This window comes from Candidozyma haemuli, assembly GCF_002926055.2.
Source record: "Candidozyma haemuli strain B11899 chromosome Unknown A_2014730914, whole genome shotgun sequence".
Classification (NCBI taxonomy): domain Eukaryota; kingdom Fungi; phylum Ascomycota; class Pichiomycetes; order Serinales; family Metschnikowiaceae; genus Candidozyma; species Candidozyma haemuli.
The window spans coordinates 485,503-506,182 of NW_020289906.1; the positions used below are offsets into that span (position 1 = coordinate 485,503).

Here is a 20,680-nt window from a genome sequence, read left to right on the forward strand (position 1 = left end):
CAAGAAATGGATGCAAAAATGGAAAGAAGCTGCCATTGATGGAGTCGAGAGACCTAATAAGAACGGCAAACTGTTTTACTGTCTTTCGATGTTCCCATATCCTTCAGGAACTCTACATTTGGGCCATCAACGAGTGTATACCATCAGTGATGTGATTGCTCGCTTCAAGCGTCTACAAGGTTATGATGTGATTCATCCTATGGGATGGGACGCGTTCGGTTTGCCAGCTGAAAATGCTGCTGTTGAAAGAGGTATTAACCCGGCCGTATGGACAGAGACTAACATTGCGAAAATGAAAGACCAGATGGAGCTAATGCTCGCGAACTTTGACTGGGACAGGGAAGTGAATACATCTTCCCCAGACTACTACAAATGGACACAGAAGATTTTCACACTTCTTTTTGAGAACGGCTTGGCTTACAGAAAAGGTGCAGAGATCAATTGGGATCCTATTGACCAAACTGTTCTTGCCAATGAACAAGTTGACTCCGAAGGTAAATCCTGGAGATCAGGCGCTAAGGTCGAGAAAAGAACCCTTGAGCAATGGTTTATTGGAATAACAAAATATGCCAGTGCTCTTCAGAATGACCTTAAGCTATTAGACGAATGGCCTGATAAAGTCAAGGCGATGCAGAAGCACTGGATTGGCGAAAGTCATGGTGCTGAAATCGTTTTCCCCAGCCAAGGGAGCTCACAGGATAGTGTAACTGTGTTTACCTCTAGACCAGATACGCTTTTTAGCGTGCAGTTCATAGCACTTGCCTTGAACCACCCAATTGTGCAAGAAATTGCCCAGAACGATAAAGATTTGGCAGAATACATTGCGTTGGCCAAAAACGATGATGACCCTTTGTCGAAGCTGGGATACCTTATGGAGAATGTGAAAGTCACATTGCCTATTGATATTAACGGTGAACAAAAGAGAGATTTTGATGTACCTGTCTACGTTGCTCCCTACGTCCTAGGTTCATATGGTCATGGTGCCGTCATGGGTTGTCCTGCTCATGATGAGCGTGATTCTGCCTTTTGGGCGCTCCATATGCCTGGTGTTCCCGTCAGGCCCACAGTTGGGCCAAGCGATAAAAAGAAAGTAGCCGAACAGAAGGGGTTGTTTACCGCTAAGAATGGTAAGCTTTACGATGGCTCGATCTTGAAGAACGGTGTTCCTTCTTTGGGTAATCTATTTGACGTGAGTTCCAAGGAGGCCGGCAAAAAAATAATGACTCTTCTTGAGAAGAACCATACTGGTGGTAAGGCTACACAGTTCAAAATAAGAGACTGGCTTATTTCGAGACAACGTTACTGGGGTGCACCAATTCCGATCGTACATTGCGATTCTTGTGGTCCCGTCGCGGTTCCTGATAAGGACTTGCCTGTCTTATTACCCAAGATTGATGGGAAGAGCTTTGGCAGTGGTAATCCCTTGGACAAGCTTGAATCTTTCGTTCATACCACATGTCCTTCTTGCGGTGGCCCTGCGAAGCGTGATACTGACACTATGGATACTTTCATTGATTCTTCCTGGTACTTCTTCCGTTACCTTGACTCACAAAATCTCAACAAGGTCTTCGACCACGATAAAGCCACTCGTCATATGCCTGTCGACCTATATGTGGGAGGTGTGGAACATGCTATCTTACATCTTTTGTATTCTCGTTTCATTTCCAAATTCTTGGGTGATATCGGCATGTGGGATGGCAAAGATGTCAGGAATGAACCTATCAAGAAGTTGGTGACCCAAGGAATGGTACACGGCAAGACTTTCACTGACCCCGAAAGTGGTAGATTCCTCAAGCCAGAGGAAGTGGACTTGTCTGATGCTTCTAGACCAAAGATAAAGGCGACCGGGCTCGTTCCATCTGTCAGCTTTGAAAAGATGTCTAAATCGAAGTATAATGGTGTGGACCCCGCAAAATGTATCGAGACATATGGGGCTGATGCTGTTCGTGCTCACATTCTTTTCTCAGCACCAATCTCTGATCAGCTCAACTGGAATGAGGACCAGATTCAAGGGATTGAGAGATGGCTCAAGAAGGTCATCAACCTCAAAGATGATGTTATCAAGATGGTTTCATCTCTGCAGAGTATGTCAACAGAGGGTAATACCTTCAAGGATATTGAGCTCGCTGGAGAGGTTTATGACCAAATTGTTCTTTCAGAGAAAGAATTGAATTTGTACAATGACATTCGTTTCTACACAAACAAGATCCTGAAATCTGTTGAAGTTGATTTATCATTTAACACTATCATTTCGGACTTCATGAAAATGACTAACGCTTTACAGGCCGCCGTGAAAGATGGCAACTTTTATCCAGCGATAATTCTTGACGCATACGAGAGACTCTTAGTTGTCATGTCTCCTGCCACACCCTCAATTGCTGAGGAGTGTTGGGAAGGATTGGCAAAAGGCTTTGGAAAGCCATTCACATCGATCTTTAACGAAAGCTTTCCAACCTCAGAGCCAATTGCGTCTCCCTACACAAATTTTAACATTTTTATCAATGGAAAGGCTAGACATTCCATGCAAGCCCTTCGTTCGTTGGCTTCGGAATCTGAAGAAAAAGTTCTCAGCATTGCATTAGCAGAAGGCCCTGTCAAGAAGTTTGTTGGCGACAAAGCTATCAAGAAGCTAATTGTCAAAGAAGGGCTTATCAGCATCATTACATCCAAATAGTTTCTTCATGCATGTATATATACAAGTCGTAATTTTACACTATTTACTAATATCCGTTGTTCATCACGAATCTTTTGTAATCCTTTCTATGGATTTTGCCCTCGAACTTGATCTGTCCCCTCTTTGCTATCCCACGAAGCGTCAGTGTGATCTTATTATCACCAATCTCCACACCTCGTTTGTGAAGTTGGGAGAAATGATGCCATTTCCACTTGAACTGATATTCCGTGCTAACAACAACCGCAAGAGCGTCTTCAAGAAGCCCAAGCTGTGTAAGGCAATTGACCATAGAGATCGCAAAATCAAAGTCGAGCTTATCCTTGTCATGTCTTGAAAGCCTAGTCCAGCGAACAGACTTTCTATAGAGACCTCTTTCCGTCCACATCATCTGGGCTAGGACATAATTGTTATGCTTGGCTGCTGCCTTTAATGCAATGAGGTACGTAATCGTATCTCTGGGGACCTTAAAACGTCCGTCGGATGCTTGAAGGAACTGTTCGAGAACAGGTGAAGTAGAAAGCGAGGTTCCATTACTTGACCGCGAGACTTCTTTGGAGTCACTCGTTCCATTTTCTTCATCTAAGCAGCGATCAGGCTCGATGTAGCTTCTTGTGGCTGGAATGCCTTCCCTGTCTAGATATGTGAATTGTTCAAGTCTTTGCTTGAAGTCATCAAGGGTGCCGACATTGGCTGCCACGTTGAGAAAATTATTGATACTCTCAGAATTCACGAAATGATTATTAACCATGAGTGTGTGAGCCATGATTGCACTCGACTCTGCCAAGATCTCCAATGGTGATTCTAGCATTATGTTTGGCAAGAATGGAAGAGCAGTCTTGGGATCCTCCATACTTGATGCAAAGTCTGTCTGATTCATTATATTATAACGGAACAGACGACCAGATTCGCTGTACTCCACTGTTGGTACACTGCCATCGAGACTAGCCTTTGAGTAAGCAAGAAGAAGGAATGAGAACGAACGAGGTGAAGTATTTCCACCCAAGTTGAGCTGTTGGTAGAGCGAACGAGCCAACGACAAGTCACCGTCCTTCAGGGCCAAGTAAAGCATATACTCTGCACTTTGGGCTGTTGGTGTCCATCCTCTTCTATTAATCTCAAACATGAAGTCCCATGCTCTTATTTTCAATTCATCCCTCGAGAAGCAGCCCCTAGCAAGGGCAACTAGAATACTCTGATTCACTTCAATCTTCTCTGTACGCATTTCCTGGTATAAGTCCAAAGCTTTCTCGATATTGTCATTGTTCACGTAACTGACAATAATGTCCTGGTACTCGCGAGTGGAAGGTTGAGTCTTCTTCAGGAAAAACTTCATCGAATCAAAAAGTTCTACCGCCGAAGCGTGTGATTTAACCTTGTAGACACAAGTGGCGAGCACATTCGAGTAGACCGTCCTCAGAGGCTCCAACCCGAGCTGTTTCATCTCCTTGACGAGCTGATTAACCTTATCAATAGAAGCATTCTTTCCGTATGCTTCGATTAAGACCTCGTAGGTATCACGAGAAAGAGCGCCCTTCTTATGCATAGATTTGAGCTCATCAACACAGTTTTCGATGATTTGAATTTTCTCTGGGCCCACAGCGCTGCCATGAATGACACTCCTCATGTATGTATTTATCATCTTCGGGGACTCCTTCATCCCTGCAGCCTCCATGAGCTCCTTAACTTTAGGGTAGAGATCAACAAGCTGATGCTTTGGAATGGCGTAGACCATTTTGCGTACATCCTTGTCAGAGAAGCCCTTCAATCCACCGTCTTGTTCTAGTTGACTCAAAATCAAGGGCCAATCTTGATGTTCATCATTCACGAGATACCTCAATGTAAGTCCTAATCTTTCCTGAAGCGCCTCCGGTAGACTGGCTGTCAGAGGCGACACTGAAGTCTCCAGTGGCGCATTCAATGCAAGTGCACCAGAAGCGTCTTTTGATGGCCGTTCCTCCAGTGGTGACTTGTCCTTGATAGCCTCATAGAGCTCATCGGCCTTGTCAGCTTCATCAGTAAGCTGTGGCTGCGGTTGTGGTTCATCCAAAGCATCCTTTTGCTTCAAGTAGTCACCCACACGCCGAGTAAGATCTCTTAGTTCCTTCAAATGTTCATTATATTGGATATTCAGTAGTTCCTCTTCCCTGCTGGGTGGCCTCCTGCGTTCTGGTTCTTGGCTAGGTACTGGTTTTGGTTTTATGGGCCGTTTCTTCGTACGTTTCTTTTTTTCATGATTCATAACAAATATACATCTTCTTGCGCAGACGTCCTGCGAAGGAGAGCGTCTTATTACGCCCACTAAAGGTCGTAGATTAAGCATACACTGCTTTAGAAGTAAAAGTATGGAAAGTTAAGGCCATCGCCTGCAGAGGAAGAACCTTCTGAGAATACTCTGGGAGGTGCATCTTGAGATGCACGGTTGCGAAAAATGCAAAATGGCTGCGAAATCAGGCTACCCAAGTGATGGCGAAACCGAACTCTACACCATCGCTATCCCATACGTTGACGACTGGAACCCATTCTGCGGGGAGGCCTAATGCAACTAATTTGTGGATGTTGGAAAGCTTAGTCATCACTGTCACATGCGAGTTCCCAAGAGCAGGGCTGCGAAGGAAATCGATCACAAGGCCTATATCGTTAGCCATCATCTTGACAACGTTGAAGTTTTCATTGACACTCACGAGGTTTGTTTTGAAGCCTTGCGTAAGCTCGGTAGCAGAAGAAAGGAGGCGAGGCGCTTCGGTTTCACTTTCGTCGTCATACATGCCGATCACCTTTTCGAATGCAAGCCCGCCCCATTCGATTGTAGCTCCTTTAGGTAAGCCAGTAACTTGAACAATGATGAGGCGATTATCAAAATCTTGTCCATGCTCGACTTCTTGAACGTATTCCTTCCATACCTGCGACGCTACGCTAGGAGGTGTGGTTGTGACAAAGCAAACTGCAGCGGCCAATTGCTTCACGTTGACAAGGGATTTGACCTTGTAGAGATGCTGTAATGAGAGCACAGCAGACCGGACTAAATCTCCATCATCAAGTTCCATAGAAGAAGGTATCAAGGGAATTTGCCCTGAGAGCGTTGCTGTCTTAAATGTGTCCCTAACTTCAACGATGGCTTGTGAGTATGGTCCGATATTTTGTGGTGCCCAGTGGGAACGAGATCTAATATGGATACCTTGTCTCGTTTCGACTGGTGGCTTGAGAACTATGCATGAGATCTGGAGCCCATAAGGCTGTGGAAGCGTCGTTTGAACGCAGACACGGGATGGAGGAAGATAAGTATTGGCGAAAAAAGAAGCATAAACCGTGTTGATCTGTGCAAAGTCGGCCATATCACGGACAAGCACTGTTACATGCTGAATATCTGTGATTGACGTTTCATGATTTTTGAGGATGTTCAGCATCTGAGTCATAATATCATGAGCCTGGCTTTTGATGTCTGACGCTGTACTCACTATGTTGGATATGTAAAGCCTCAATGGCGTTGTGAGAACAGTAGGGCCCAAAGAGAATGATGCTTCTTTAACTTCGGGCAATTTAGTTGGTTCTTGCTTTTCAACTTTTTCGTAGATAGGAAAGAAATCGTCGTCTATGAAAGACTCAGATCTGCCTTGGTCACCAATGAGAGCCGAGGTATTTTCCTCGCCAGCAGCATCTTTCTCCTCGTCTTTATCGACAACTTTTACATTCAACTGGAGATAGCTGCAGTCAGAGGAGTGGGCAACTACCTTTTGGTCGACCACCTCGAGGCGCTTCTCGAAAAAGGGGAAATCAAACACTAAGGTTTCAAACTCTCCCCCCTCACCACAAATGTGAACATCGTACATCTGGTTCAACTTAGTAAGAATCGGAAGCATATCAGTAATCAGTCTCCCTAGGTGTTTTTCGTTGAGCCCAATGGCAGCACATTTGATCAAACGTGCATCGAGACCCAGTTCACACATCTCCAGCATCAATTCCGCCTGATCTCTCTGCCACAAGTACGCCAAGCACGTAAGACCTAGTCTATCGCACACATTTTCAACCCTAGTACGCTGGTAATGAGATAAGATAGCTCCACAACTCACACCTTCAATATCTGGCTTATCCTCCTTAACCCGAGCCAAGAGCGTATAGAGATCCTCAATTTCGTCATCGGCAGTTGGTGTGTATTCTAACTGGACATTTGCAGAACTTCCAGAGAGAGGCTGGCGATATAGAGGTATCTTTGGCAAACATTGGGCGTAAAGGCTCACTATATCATGGCCTACCGTTTGAAACATAAACGAATCAGTCTCATGATGAGACTCATTTTGTGGATGCAAGTTTGCCAATGCCACAAGTTCATGGCCTTGTTTGTGGCATTCCAAAATATTATAAAAGGAGTCCTTTCCTCCTGAAATTAAAGCGACAAATTTCATCGTAATGGAGATCCAAAAGATATGGTATGATGAGGCTCTGGTGATATCTACAGATGCGAATCGCGAAGATAGTGCGTAGGAGAAGGAAGCGATGGAGATGAGAGTAATACTCATTTATCCTAAAGTGTAGATAAAAAAATGGAAATATATACAGATTGGTTCTCTGTTGTTAATAGACGGTTTCTAAAAGTTTGGCGATGTTTGGGAAGATGTACACTTGCCTTAGATTAATGTCAGAAGACACGGGCGGAACTTGAAGTACCTTTAAAGGGAATTTGAAATGAACACTAATTCAAAGATGCTTGTACTATTACGCTTACGTTGACCGAAATTCAGTTATTACACTTCATGCTAAACTGTCCTTCGTTCTTTTAACTAAAGTAGAACAAAAGCAGCCTTCTATCACTGAGCAGCGGCTCGTTCTCGGGCAAATCTTCAGATATTAGCTTAAGAAACTTTTATTGATACTTTTGGCAATCATCAACGCTTGTTCGGTATTTCATCTGTTCCGAAGCGTAGGTGACATTTGCAGCCATTAGTGGGGATCCTAAGTATAAGTGGTCTGACACTAACGCTGTACACAGTTAATCCTAGTCTGCGACAAAGTGTCTGAGAGAAAAGGCGCATCGGGGTTTGGGTCTGTGCACGACTTTTCAATTTTTTTCAGACTTTTTTTTCGCACTATAAGTACTTAGCCCTCGCTTTTGAAAATTTCCTTTCCTTTTTTTCTTCTCTTCATCCAAGAACTAAGTCAACATGCCTCGTATGTTTAACAAAAGATGATTATAAAGATACTTCTTTATCGAATAGACAGCACGCGGTGCAGTCTATGAGGTTTCGGGCCCTCTGCAATCAAATTGGAGATTCGTCTCCCGTAACTGAACCCCCGACACTTCAGTTACACCAAGCATCACACAGATTCGATCTAACTGTGATTCTGGATTGGACTCACGTCTAAATTTATGAATTGCTAAGCAGTTTGAAAGAAGCTGTGCTCGGTTTTGATTGTCGTAGGCCCGGCGGAAGTACAACGCCATAAACTCTAACTAACACCCAGGTGCCCCAAGAACTTACTCCAAGGTTTACTCTGTGCCAAAGCAGCCATACGAGTCTGCTCGTTTGGACGCTGAATTGAAGTTGGCTGGTGAGTACGGTCTCAAGAACAAGAGAGAGATCTACAGAATCGGTTTCCAGTTGTCTAAGATTAGAAGAGCTGCCCGTGACTTGTTGACCAGAGATGACAAGGACGAGAAGAGATTGTTCGAAGGTAACGCTTTGATCAGAAGATTGGTGAGAGTCGGTGTCTTGCCAGAGGACAAGATGAAGTTGGATTACGTCTTGGCCTTGAGACCAGAGGACTTCTTGGAGAGAAGATTGCAAACCCAGGTTTTCAAGTTGGGTCTTGCCAGATCTATCCACCACGCCAGAGTCTTGATCACCCAGAGACACATTGCTGTTGGTAAGCAGATCGTCAACGTTCCATCCTTCATGGTTAGATTGGACTCCCAGAAGCACATTGACTTCGCTCCAAACTCTCCATACGGCGGTGGCAGACCAGGTAGAGTGAAGAGAAGAAACCAGAACAAGAACGCTGAAGGTGCCGAGGAGGACGAGGAGTAAGCGTTTAGCTCTCCTTAGTTTAGTGTAATTATAATTGGTTAAACTTTCCAAAAAAAAAGATCGGTTGGGTAGTGAAGGTCTAGAGACCACCAGTAGAAGTAGCTGATACTCTTATGGATGAACATTGGTACGTTCGTGTTAAAATGACTTGAGTCGTATGACTTTGTACTACTGTTCCTGGCCCAGAAGTTGAAGAATTGGTCCCTCTGCGAAACATATGATGGACTGATAGATGCCCAGTGAGCTCAACATACCAGGCCTAATTTCCATAAAATAAACATCATTCATCAGAAAACTAAATCAGTGCCCAGAACTCAATACTATTAACATGTCGAATTCTTAGTCAATTTATCCACCTTTTACGACTCTCCCACAGCAAGTTATCAGGGTGCTCCAAGTGCAGTCGGTCCACATAGATAACTCCAAGCGCGGCCAAACTAGTATCCACCTTTCAACTTATAGCGCTGTGATGTCTGAAACAGCCAATATCCAACAGAATGCATTCCAAAATGCTCTTCAGACGTGGAAAGAGATAGATTTGCCATCATTGCAGAAAAAGCTCGATGAGCAGGGAATTGAACTCAAATCAGAACAAAAGGCTTCGTTGACAAGTAGGAAGAACCTTGCGTCCAAGACCAAAGAGTTCAAGAAACTCGAGGATGCTGATAAACTTGGGGAGATCAAGCATCTTCTAAAGATGTACCAGAATGAAATTGATAACATGAATACAAAGCAAAAGAAGGTGGAGGCTTTCTTCTTTGGTTTCTATAGATTGATCGCTGAAGCTCCTGATCCCAAGCCACTTTTAGAACTTTGCTTGGATGCGGTGGTAAACCTGAATGAAGCTTCCGAGTTGAAACAGCAGCTCGCTCATCTTAACGAAGAGCTCGCGAAGAAAGCCGATTACGAAGTCTTGAAGCAACGTCTATTGCAGAATGAGCAAGAACTGGCAGCGCTTCTAAGTACCAAGCTTAAGGCAAAAGAAGATGAGCTTCAGTCTTTGATTCATGAGAAGGAATCAAACTGGGCCAATAAGGAAAAGCAGCATCAAGAACAGATTGCATCTTACAAGCTTACCATTGACGAGCTCAAAACTTCGATGGAGGTTACTGAGCTTCAATTGAACTCACACAACAAGCAATTCAACAATGGTGAAGATGGTGGTGCCTCGGGTCAAGACACAGCTTCTACTTTGGTTGAGTTAGATATGGCCAACCGTGATGCCGAAATGTGGAAGAAGAGAGTTTACGACTTGGAAAAAAGAAACGAGAACTTGCGTCAAGAGTTGAGCGTTGCATTGAATGATTCTGCTAGTACTGCTATTAAGTCAGAGTTCCAAAGGAAGGTCGCAGATTTAGAGAGCGAGAATGCCCTTTTGATGGCTGATTTGAATCAAGTAAAGACAAGAGTCAGTTCGATCTCTGAAGAAAACTCTACGAAGGTGCTGCTGTTAACAAGAGACTTACAACATGCATCTGATGAAATCAAGCATTTGAAAGAGAAACTAGAAAGAACGACTGATTACGACGAGATTAAGCATGAACTCCAATTATTGCGCCAAATTGAATTCGGTGACAATATCTTGGATGAAGATAGTGAAAGCACTGAGCAGCCCAAGCAGATAGATTCCTTGTTAATTGAGAGAAACAAGGCGATGACCACTGAACTTGCAGGCTTGAGGTCCCAACACGATGGACTTGTATCGCAGATCAACGACCTTCAAAGTCAATTACAGGATGGCCAGGGCGAAGTATCGAGACTCACAGAACTCAACGCTAAACTTGAAAATGATTTAGCTGATATGAGAGGTTCGGCAAGTCCTCAGCTCAATGATACCGCAAGCATGATCTCCGGAATTTCCAGGATGACAAAGAATACTACGAGACATGGATCTGCTGGCGGAGCACACCATCAAGGAGAAGATGGGTCTATCCTCCCCATTATCACCAAACAAAGAGATCGCTTTAGAGATAGAAACAAGGAACTTGAGGACGACCTTAAGCGCCAGATGAATTTGGTCAACGAATTGAAGAGACAGAATCGCTCTTTGAAGAGTGATAATGAGGATCTCTACGAAAAGTCCAGATACATGGCGCTGCTCAAGAAAGACGAGAACCAGGTGGCTGAAGGCGCCTCGGCAAATTCAAACCGTCGACTCTTTACGCCAAAGCCTAATGCTTCGCTAGATCTTGAACGAAACGCATACGAAAGCGAGTACGAATCAAAGTTACATCCAATTGAACGCTTTAGAATGAGAGAACAGGAGAGAATCAGCTCGAGATTGTCACCGTTTGAACGAATTTTCATCTCCATCACCAGATCAATCTTAGCTACGAGGACTACAAGGATGCTCTTCTTGGCCTACTGTGTCTTCCTTCACTTCTTAGTCATGTTCACCACCATTCACTCCATGTCAATCAGCACAAAAATGATTCCTGAGGTTGGTTTAAATCACAGCACTGGTGGATCAGCAGATAGCGGGGTGGAGGGAGTTTCCTTTGAAGGCTGAGGCTTTACTAAATAATATAAATACACCTATCTGGCCAAAAGTAAATTTTCAAACTTTTCAAACGGAAAAGACGTTTCTCTCCGCCATATCTATAGGAGTGTGGCTACACTCTAATATAAGTGCGCATTTAGTACTTAGTGCGCCGTGATTCGGATAACCTCAAGCACCACTACAACTTCAATGTCGTTTCCGGTCAATATTTTCCAGTACCAACCAAACTTACCTGCAATTGAGTATACCTCAAAAGGAAGCCCTCAAAGTTTCCTCATCTTCATTGGTGGATTAGGCGATGGTCTCCTCTGCACCAAATACATACCCCAGATTGCAGAACTGTTCGATAAGGAATTGGGTGGCAAATGGGCAGTCGTGGAAACTTTGATTACTTCATCGTATAGCGGCTGTGGAACAGGTAGCTTAAAGCGTGACGTTCGCCAATTGGCCCAGCTTGTGAAGTATCTCAGGACAAACAGGGGTACTACTGACTCTAAGGTGGTCCTCATGGGCCATTCTACAGGATGTCAAGATACATTGGAGTATCTCTCCAAATTCACTTATCAGGACGATTTTGAGGACATTTTCAGATTGGACGGTGGTATCTTACAAGCTCCGGTCTCGGACACGGAGGCATCCGAGTATTTCAACAAGGATTCCAACATCAAGGAAGTGCTTAAGCAGGCTAAGAAGCTCATTGATGAAGGCAGAGGAGAGGAATTGCTTTCTGAAGAAGCCAGGAGGTTGGCTGCCAATACTCCAGTGTCGGCTTACAGATTTTATTCGTTAAATGCTAGGAGAACTGATGATGACTATTTCTCTTCCTATCTTAATGAGGAGGACTATTCTCAAACGTTTGCGAAGGTTAAGCTGCCATTGCTTGTTTTGGTCGGTGAGAAGGATGAATTCATTCCTCCCTCGGTGGATCGTTCCGCCTTGTTAGAGGACTGGAAGAAGGTCACACCGAAAGACATCTGGAGCTCACACAGCAAGATAGTCAAGGGTGCTGACCATAAGGGAGGCGGACCATTGGCTGACGCTGGCGCTGCAGAGGACATCTCCAAGACGGTCATTGAGTTTATCGAAAGCAACTTTTAAAGGCCGTCTTCTATTCTTAAGGTCTGAGCACGCGACAAGACCTCTTCATAGTACTTTTCAGCACTAATATCATCCGTGGTGATTGTTTTTTCTCTCCGATCCAAAGTCCACCATTTCTTCTTTGTCTTGGCCCCATCCTCTATAATGTTATTTGGTGGCAGTAGGCGTGACAAAAGGAATCTTGACTGTGAATGTCCTGTTTGGGTCAAGATAAGCTTAGGGATGAATGTACGATCACATAGTAACTCAGAATGAATTATGTCAATGATGTTGTTGACCTCTTCAATCTTCCTCTCGTATACTATATCGTCGTTGTCTGAGCTGTGGAGGCGAAGCTTATCTTTTTGGGTATGCAAATAAATGGTAACGGTATGGAATGTATCCAATACAAAAAACCGACGATCTTTGATCAATTGGACAGTTGTAGTCTCTAATGGCCGCTTTTCTAATCTGTCATCCACGACTTCGTATAGATTTGGTTGGATCATAATGCAAGATTCGTCTGTCAGAAGACCCATGAAAATATGATGATAGTAAGCTGTTTCATCTGGAGAGCTGTTGAAAATTGAGATAAGCTGTGGGTTCTTTCTCAAGTAATAACCAAGAATGGGCAATTTTTTGAAATGGTCGTCGATTGAATAAAGGGTCTTAAGATTTTCAAACGGATTGCTACAGTTTGAGATTTGCTCCTTCATCACACCAAAAAACTTGGCAATCTTCATAAGTGTCACATCCAAAATATTGATCACCTCTTCGAACGATTCAAAACCTAATGTTGTGTCGATTTTGCTGATCAATAATCTAGTTAGTATTGTGATCCAGGCCTCTGGGTTAAAGTTTGTTAGAAGGGCCTTTTGTCTAGCGTTTTCATTAATTTTGCTGGATAGTTTCTTTTTGCTTTCCTCAGTACTGCCGAAAACGCTTCTTGTAGTGGGCTTCTTAAGAGTGGTACTCCTTATCACTCTCTGCTGAAGTTCAGAGTCCCAGAACTCTAGCTCAAATTGGATAAAGACATCTTTCAAAGTTGAACTTTTCAAACTTGATGGATCTATCTCAAAAAGAACGCACCCGACAGAATCTCTGACTTCCCCGAGGTACCATTTGTTAGTAAAATGTCTCTTTTTCAACAGTGACTCAAAGCCAGAAATATTATCGGAAATGCGATCGTGATGATAGCTAGTCTGATCTCCTGATTGATATGAGGACTGATATGGAGTACCATAAGAAAGTGTGTAAGACACCTTCAATCCTGGCGAAGTATGGACCGTTAAAATGCAATCTTGTGTAGAGGGGTCTTCAGAAACAGCCTGGAGCTTCTTTCCAAAAGAATGAGTAACAAACCCATCACTGAATATGACAGCTCCACCTGTTCCTGACGATAGGGAGCACATTTCATACAAGCCCACCTGATCAAGAGACCCGAAGAACAAGTCGAAGGAGAATCTTGAAGAAGTCTTACCAACATTGTAGTCTGTTAGTGAGCCACCGGCAGTAAATGCAGCACTGTAGGATTGATCAATTGTGTAACCACATCCAATGTATGAAAGGGCCTTATAGAATTTTGAGGCCCCCACAAAATGACTAGCTTTAAGGTTAGCGATGTCATCATGGGTCCTCATTGATTCCAGGGTATTAACAACGCTCCCTGGCCCAATTGTGCAAGGACCTGAAGAAAAATATTTCACTTTACCAAGAAGCAGTGCTGAGCTTGCAGCCAGGATAAGCAATGTAGCTATCAAAAGAGCAAAGCCTGAGGAACGCTCTGGTTTGAAAGATCTTGTTAGATTTGGGCGAAGTCTTTCCACCTGCTCTATTGCTTCTTTGGGCGAGCTAAAGTACCCTGACTGCAAAGCTTGCAGACCTTTCCAAATGTTGGTACTTGAGGATTCAGCGATCATCAGTAGTATTTTGGCAACAACAGGTTTATCGCCGAGAATACTGGCAAAGTTGTAGTTTGCCGGTACTAGTTTGTCTAATGAGAATAAAACCTCCTTCTGTCCATGAAGAGTGACTGTATTAGCAAAGGAAATGAGCCCCACCGACGTTTCTGTTGAGAGCTTGGAGATAGAGTCCGTCAAATGTTTCTTCAACGCTGTGAATTCTTCAGGACAGTCAACTTGCTGGTATAAGTCAACCACAAATAATACGACCGGGCCCCTCGAGCCAATTGGCTGTGCAATGTCGTTGGGTATGATGTAGTCCACAGTCTCGTTCTGAGGAACAACGTCCAGCCCAGTTGAAGATTCTGCCTTCTTCGGTAAAGGGGATCTTTTAAGGCAGAATGGACAACAAAATACATTGCCCGTTTGGTCAATCTCGGTGAAGATGCTCGTGGTGGCTCCACACAGAAGGCATTTCATGGGAAACGAGTTGAACGTTGGAACCTTCACTGATGACTTCTGGATAAGGCATCCTAAAGGCGTCAGCAAGCGAGACGCCTCAAGAGCCGTGGATGGGAACATGTCCCAATTGAAGCTATAGTTCATGGAGAAGAACTCTTATGTTGGTTGGTTTAATGCTAATGTTCTGGATTGTGGGGATGATCTAAGATAAGATAGACGATGCGACTGCGGAAATCACCGAATGGTTTCCAAAAGAATGCACGGTCTAGTGAAACGGTCCAGCCAAGGGGTACAAAAATAACAGTCAACCTTCCTTGTATATCATAAGTTTTATTGTATCGAGAAGTTTTTGGATTATTTCATTGTTTTTTATTTTTAAATGGATTTTTATATTATTCCTTATCCCATGAATATTCTTCACAAGTGATGCTTTTTTGCACCCATTCCGTGAAAGCCAGCGCGGAATTACTTCACAAATAAATCAAAAAACAAATGGATTACAAATCTTTTCACGTAAATACTACTTTTGGAAACCAGCTGATGGAGGATAATTCCTTTAGAAACGTCCTTTGATCATCTATTCGGAGATTTCTACCTTCATCGTCCAGATAAAGGTCTGACGGGCATTTACGATTAAAGATCGAGGGAAGTGATGCTCAAACTTCCAGTAAATTATCAAAAGTGCTTCATGGAACTCTTATGACTCATGTATATTGCCTACTGATCTACCAGAGGATAAAGAGGGGGTTATATAGTTTGACGTTGCGCACGTGATGAGCCACCTGATCACATACACGTGATTCTATCGCTGCTCGATGAGATGGCGCATCGGTTTTCCAAGCTTCAGTTGAATATACCATAGCCCAGAGATCAATAAATGGGAGCTAAACAGAAGGAAGCAGCCAAAAGAAGAAGCAAGGCCAATCTTTCGAGAACGGCCGAAAGTGAAGTCTTCTCTGATAAGCAGGCAAGAAATCTCCTAGCCGATCAGCCAAAGTTAACGCCCAAATCCAAAGTCAAGAAGCCTAGTAAACAGGCCGTCAAGAAGCGTGATGCTAAAATAAGGCTTTATGGAGCAAGAAATGGAAAAGAATACAGAGAAGAAGAATTGAACATTCCTAATCTTAACAGAGCTATTGTTCCAGGTGTCAAAGCTAAGAAGGGTAAGAAGGGAAAGAAGTTTGTGGATGACCATGACAGTCTAATGTTGAACCGTTTGGTTAAGTCCATCAATGACAAGCATGACCAAGTTAACGAATCCAAGTTGGAGAAAGCCAGAAGGTTAGAAGAAATCCGTGAATTGAAGAGAGCCGAAATAGAAAGAAAGGAACAGGAGAAGGCTAACAAGTTGAACGATAAGAAAGCTGAGATCAAGAATAAGGCTAATGTTGCTAGAGCAGCTAGGCGAAAAAGCGCCAGGGATGCCAAGCGGGCTGAGGATGGCGATGTATCTGAAGATGTGGGTGCAAGTCAATCGAAAAAGAAGAAGAAGTCAGTCTCTTTTGCATAAAATAACGTGTATACTATTTACAAAGATAATACACATCGGTAAGATGTGGATTAGGAATAAATCATACGGCGACGTCTCCTGTCCTTTGCGTCTTTTTTGGCTCTCCAACCGTAGTAAATACCTGCCAAACTTCCACCAACGTGAGCTGCAAAGTCAAAACGAGTCTTGGAGAACATACCAAATGCGTTGAATGCAATAGAGCCCAAGAAGATGAGCCAAGCTCCTCCTGGAATTGGAATGAAAAAGAGAGCTATACCAGCATTTGGAAATAAATAAGAAAACACACCGAGAAGTCCGAAAACACCACCTGAAGCACCCAAGGAACCACTCACTCCTTGCCTAGCAATAGTTCTGACGGCAAGGGAAACAAACGACGACACTACAATAGATCCAAGGTAGGCCAGCAAAAAGCCTGCTGGTCCAAGAGTAACAGCAAGCGTCGAGCCGAATGACTGAAAGCAGAACATGTTGAAGAACATATGAGTGAAGGTCATATGGGAGAAGCCCGAGCCAATTATTGACCACACGGAAGAGAACCTATCGTTGATAAGTAAAGCATATCTTCTTAAAAGGAGCGTGAAGCGAGGGGATTGCCATGCAAAGAAGACACCCACGTTCAAACCAATGATCGAATAAACTAATGCCTGTGGATTTCTTTTGAGCAAAGTGGCTCTATCAAGGACAAAGTGTATAGCTGGAGGAGCAACCAAAAGGAATGCCGCTGTGAAAATAGCAGGCTTTGCTAACACATTCCATTGAATTCTATTGAAATGGGAGACGAGACTCTGCCTTTGGAACTGACTGAATCTGGGTGGTGAACGGAAACCTCTCTTCTGAAACAAAGATGGCGAAAATAGCTTAAAGCTCCGCGACTGGCGAATTCCTACGCCAAGGTTCAGCGTGAATGCACCACGGTTTCCAATTCTAAATATGATTGGTGATAGCTTGAACATGGATGGAGGTGGTACTCTTTATCGTGGCGAGAGCTATCTATACTGGCAAGTGTGTTTTACACGACCACACAGATAATAGTTCCGTGTGGAGTAATGTTTCATATTATGAAGGGAAGATACATGAAGTGTGATGAATGTAGTTGTTGAAGCCGTAATGGCAGTTCAAAATGGTGACCCAAGTTCATCTTTTGACTTGAACCTAAGTAAGATGCCTCTTCGACAAGTCCCTCTGGTACAACGATCCACCGAAAACAGTACAATTCCAATTAAGTGACTCTGCTAGGCAAGAGAAGTCATCAAATATATGTTTTGGATGGTCTTATTGGCGATGGCTAGGATGGTGAATTTTGGCTGCGAAAAAATACCGTGAGATATGATAAGAAACCAAAAGACGATAACGACTACATGTAAGACAGAAACGCTTGGTGAACAAAAAAGACAAGCCAAAGAGCAATGTCACTTGGCTAGAGAAGTAAAAGATAGGCGGAACAAATTCCTTTCACATGGATAACTCTACTGGTCATAATCGGTGGACCGGTATCATACAAACAAAAAGGATGCGTCAGGAAGGTTGTTCAGTCCAAGCATCCTGAAAGACAAAGGTTGCAGATACGAAGACCAAGAAATAGCAATAGAGTATTGAACTCTTTGCATGCTCCTATCCATCCAACTACATCTACTAAGCAAGCCGTGTAAGGCTGTATAAGGCTGTGTGTCAAATGCAGCTTACTTATCAGCTTACAAATGATCCATACCCATCCGTTTTTGGAGAATCTCCGACGCAGGCCATATGCATGGCTTAGAGATTCAGCCGCGCCTATCAAACAGGATGCGCGGGCTAGAGCCCTAGAGGTCGACGGTTTCCACGTGACTAAAATTCGCACCACCTTCAACATTATCAATATGTTGAAAAAATTTAGCTACACCTTTAACTTTTAACGATAATAATGTCTGCTGAAGCTTCCGTTTCCTACGCCGCCCTTATCTTGGCCGACGCTGGTGTTGAGATCTCCGCCGACAACTTGACCGCTGTCACTCAGGCCGCTGGTGCTTCCGTCGACAATGTCTGGGCCGACATCTTCTCCAAGGCTTTGGAGGGTAAGGACTTGAAGGAGTTGCTCTTCTCTTTCGCTGCTTCTGCTCCAGCTGGTGGTGCCGCCGCTGCTGGTGGTGCTGCTGCCGCCGGTGGTGCTGCTGAGGCTGCCGCTGAGGAGAAGGAAGAAGAGGCTGCTGAGGAGTCTGATGATGACATGGGCTTCGGTTTGTTCGATTAAGCGAGCCACTCCAAATTCCATACTGTTAATACATCACGCATAGAAGAACATTGTAGACGATTTTTTGTAGGGTAAAAGAGCCACAGGAAGAGAGCTTGATATTGACTGAAGCTTCACTATGATGATCGTTTCATGAACGGTTGCGAAACTGGGGAGAAATCGTACGACACGTCGATTGGCCCTAGACCCATGGACCTAGAACCAATAGCCATTTCAGTTGGTTAACGATAAGATCTCAGCCGACGGTTCCGTAATAAGACCATACGGGATGATGCTCCAAGAAACGCCGGTGCTCAAGGAGCCTAGGCCCAAGAAATGCCAATACAACTGCAGTGGTCCACGTTTTAGAATAGGGGTTTTGTGAAAACTCAGCACAATCCCCACTTCGTAGGTGGCACAAGATGCTCTAGCACAAAAATTTTGTGTTCAAGATCTTGGACTAATGATATCCCTACCAAGGCAAAATTAAGTTCAGCCACAATCCCTCCAAGACGAGCAAGTAAGTAGATCAAACTTTACAGCAAAGAAAAAACCAAGGGTCCTCTAAGCCTACGGAAGAAATTAACCGTGGCTTTTACAGAATAAACCAGGGTACTTCGAAGACGAAAGACACGCTGTCAAGCAATAAAGGATCTGGAAAAAGAAAAAACCGAATATTAAACCCTTTCAGCAAGGGTCCCTTCATGAGACGCATGATTCTTGCTGAGGGACTATTTTTGGCTCTTTGGTTGCGTAGCTCGGAAGAATTTTTTTTTTTGACATCTGCCTGAAAGCCAAAAGAGCATTAAAGTTTGATGCGGGAGCCATGAGCTCATCAAGCAAAGACTTGAAATTAAGAATATGAAACAATTACGAAGAAAAAAAAAAGCGGATGTTGCAAATCCGAAGGTTGTAAAAATAGAAGAAATGTGAAACTGGTAAGTTAGATGATAAAAAATAAAATAGATGGGCTGATAGATAGGCTGAGATAAAGGTTATCTAAATAATTTCCATCTCTCATAGTGTTAGTCTTGCAGCCATTGTTATAGGCGAAGTCTGGAGTAGAGAAAAAAAAGAAAGCGTCTTGGATGTTTCAATTAGCCACAATTCTCCGAGGCGAGCAACGTCCCAGTCGACGTCATACAGAGATGCTTTTACCACAAAATCCGGCAACGCGGCTAAAGCCGTTGTGGCTAATGATCTAGATTGCACTAAACAAAAAGAAAACAGGTTTTCGTCTATGAATTTCAGTTTGCTGTAGAAACTCCTTATCAGGCGAGAACCAAGCACGGCTTAACCATCAGGCAATGGAAAAAGCCTTGGTTGCGAAAAAAAGACAAAACCACCCCAGAAAAAGAGAAGACAGTTACGAACAAGGTTGCGAACCAGCAAGAGATCGTGGCGGCCCGCAGAGCAGAGCATCGAGGAAGAAAAGAGTTAAAAGTTTATTTCTCCAACGGGGCCTAGAAAGGATGTCTGGCGGTTAAGGTGATGTTTTACAAGAGGGAAAGTTTGCGAAGTGTAGAGGTTATGGAGATTTTTTCACAGCGAGGCATCGGATTGCAGAAGCGAGACAGTATTTGCATCGGACGTAAGGCGGAGAGCTGCGGAAAAATGACACGAGATAGAGCTAAAGGCAGAAAGTAAGTCAAATGACAGAATCCAGCGGGCTGAGCAGATTCTGGAAGCGAATCCAGAAAAACTAAAGTATTTGTTATTTGCTGGGGTTGTTTTGGGTTTGGCTGACCTGGAGGGGCTACTGCCTGTGATTGTGGTTGCGAAAAACACAAAGCACAGTAACATAGTTGTAGTGGAGACAATAGGAAGAAGCAACAGAAGCAGCAAAAGAATCCACAGTATTCAGGGTTCCCGAAGCACCGCTGCAAAGTATAGCTGCAAAACCTGCTCTGGGCCGAGAATAGTGTAGAAGTCTTCGTAACGTAACCTCCATAGTTGCTTAGGTTTGCGCGGTAAATGTAAGTTTCTAGTGCCCAGCCGCGAAGAGCCCCTATAGCACCCAAAAAAAAAAAAAAAAAAAGTCTTCGCGCCGAGACACCCCAGGCTGGGCAGAGCCAAGGCTAAGAACTTGCCCAGAGGTAAAACTGTGAGATGAAGTCATGGTTGGGGAAACCGAGGGCCGCTTAGAGAAACCCCCATAACCACCATATCACTATAAACCAGCAAATACTCAATTGTCGGAGTGGAACGGTCGGCGTCGGCAGCTTGCTGGATGACTACCAGGCTCGCATTGTAGAGAAAAATACCTCCCGTTCTGTCCGGAGCCTAAGTTGGTGCTTGGGGCCGATGGGTGCAACGCTCCGGTTAAAGCT

General features: G+C 43.9%; 7 protein-coding genes across 7 annotated transcripts; 4 read left to right on the forward strand and 3 right to left on the reverse strand. All coding sequences in view use genetic code 12, as the record gives it.

Moving 5' to 3' along the window:
- Window positions 1-10: 10 nt before the first annotated feature.
- Window positions 11-2,674, forward strand: NAM2 (leucine--tRNA ligase; the record flags this gene model as incomplete). Its single annotated transcript, XM_025483964.1, has 1 exon — window positions 11-2,674. One exon carries the CDS (start codon window positions 11-13, stop codon window positions 2,672-2,674), a length of 2,664 nt encoding a protein of 887 aa, XP_025342179.1.
- A 46-nt stretch (window positions 2,675-2,720) lies between these two features.
- On the reverse strand, window positions 2,721-7,074 carry CXQ85_000209 (uncharacterized protein; the record flags this gene model as incomplete). Its single annotated transcript, XM_025483965.1, has 2 exons — window positions 2,721-4,851; window positions 5,153-7,074. The coding sequence occupies 2 exons, from the start codon at window positions 7,072-7,074 to the stop codon at window positions 2,721-2,723; spliced, it is 4,053 nt and encodes a 1,350-aa protein (XP_025342180.1).
- Window positions 7,075-7,830: 756 nt separating this feature from the next.
- Window positions 7,831-12,292, forward strand: CXQ85_000210 (uncharacterized protein; the record flags this gene model as incomplete). Its single annotated transcript, XM_025483966.1, has 4 exons — window positions 7,831-7,837; window positions 8,132-8,690; window positions 9,157-11,134; window positions 11,525-12,292. The coding sequence occupies 4 exons, from the start codon at window positions 7,831-7,833 to the stop codon at window positions 12,290-12,292; spliced, it is 3,312 nt and encodes a 1,103-aa protein (XP_025342181.1).
- A 147-nt stretch (window positions 12,293-12,439) lies between these two features.
- On the reverse strand, window positions 12,440-14,778 carry CXQ85_000211 (uncharacterized protein; the record flags this gene model as incomplete). Its single annotated transcript, XM_025483967.1, has 2 exons — window positions 12,440-12,488; window positions 12,539-14,778. 2 exons carry the CDS (start codon window positions 14,776-14,778, stop codon window positions 12,440-12,442), a joined length of 2,289 nt encoding a protein of 762 aa, XP_025342182.1.
- A 733-nt stretch (window positions 14,779-15,511) lies between these two features.
- CXQ85_000212 (uncharacterized protein) lies at window positions 15,512-16,144 on the forward strand (the record flags this gene model as incomplete). Its single annotated transcript, XM_025483968.1, has 1 exon — window positions 15,512-16,144. One exon carries the CDS (start codon window positions 15,512-15,514, stop codon window positions 16,142-16,144), a length of 633 nt encoding a protein of 210 aa, XP_025342183.1.
- A 50-nt stretch (window positions 16,145-16,194) lies between these two features.
- CXQ85_000213 (rhomboid protease) lies at window positions 16,195-17,097 on the reverse strand (the record flags this gene model as incomplete). Its single annotated transcript, XM_025483969.1, has 1 exon — window positions 16,195-17,097. The coding sequence occupies one exon, from the start codon at window positions 17,095-17,097 to the stop codon at window positions 16,195-16,197; it is 903 nt and encodes a 300-aa protein (XP_025342184.1).
- Window positions 17,098-18,044: 947 nt separating this feature from the next.
- CXQ85_000214 (ribosomal protein P1 beta) lies at window positions 18,045-18,371 on the forward strand (the record flags this gene model as incomplete). The annotated part of the gene is made up of 1 exon (XM_025483970.1): window positions 18,045-18,371. One exon carries the CDS (start codon window positions 18,045-18,047, stop codon window positions 18,369-18,371), a length of 327 nt encoding a protein of 108 aa, XP_025342185.1.
- Window positions 18,372-20,680: the final 2,309 nt, after the last annotated feature.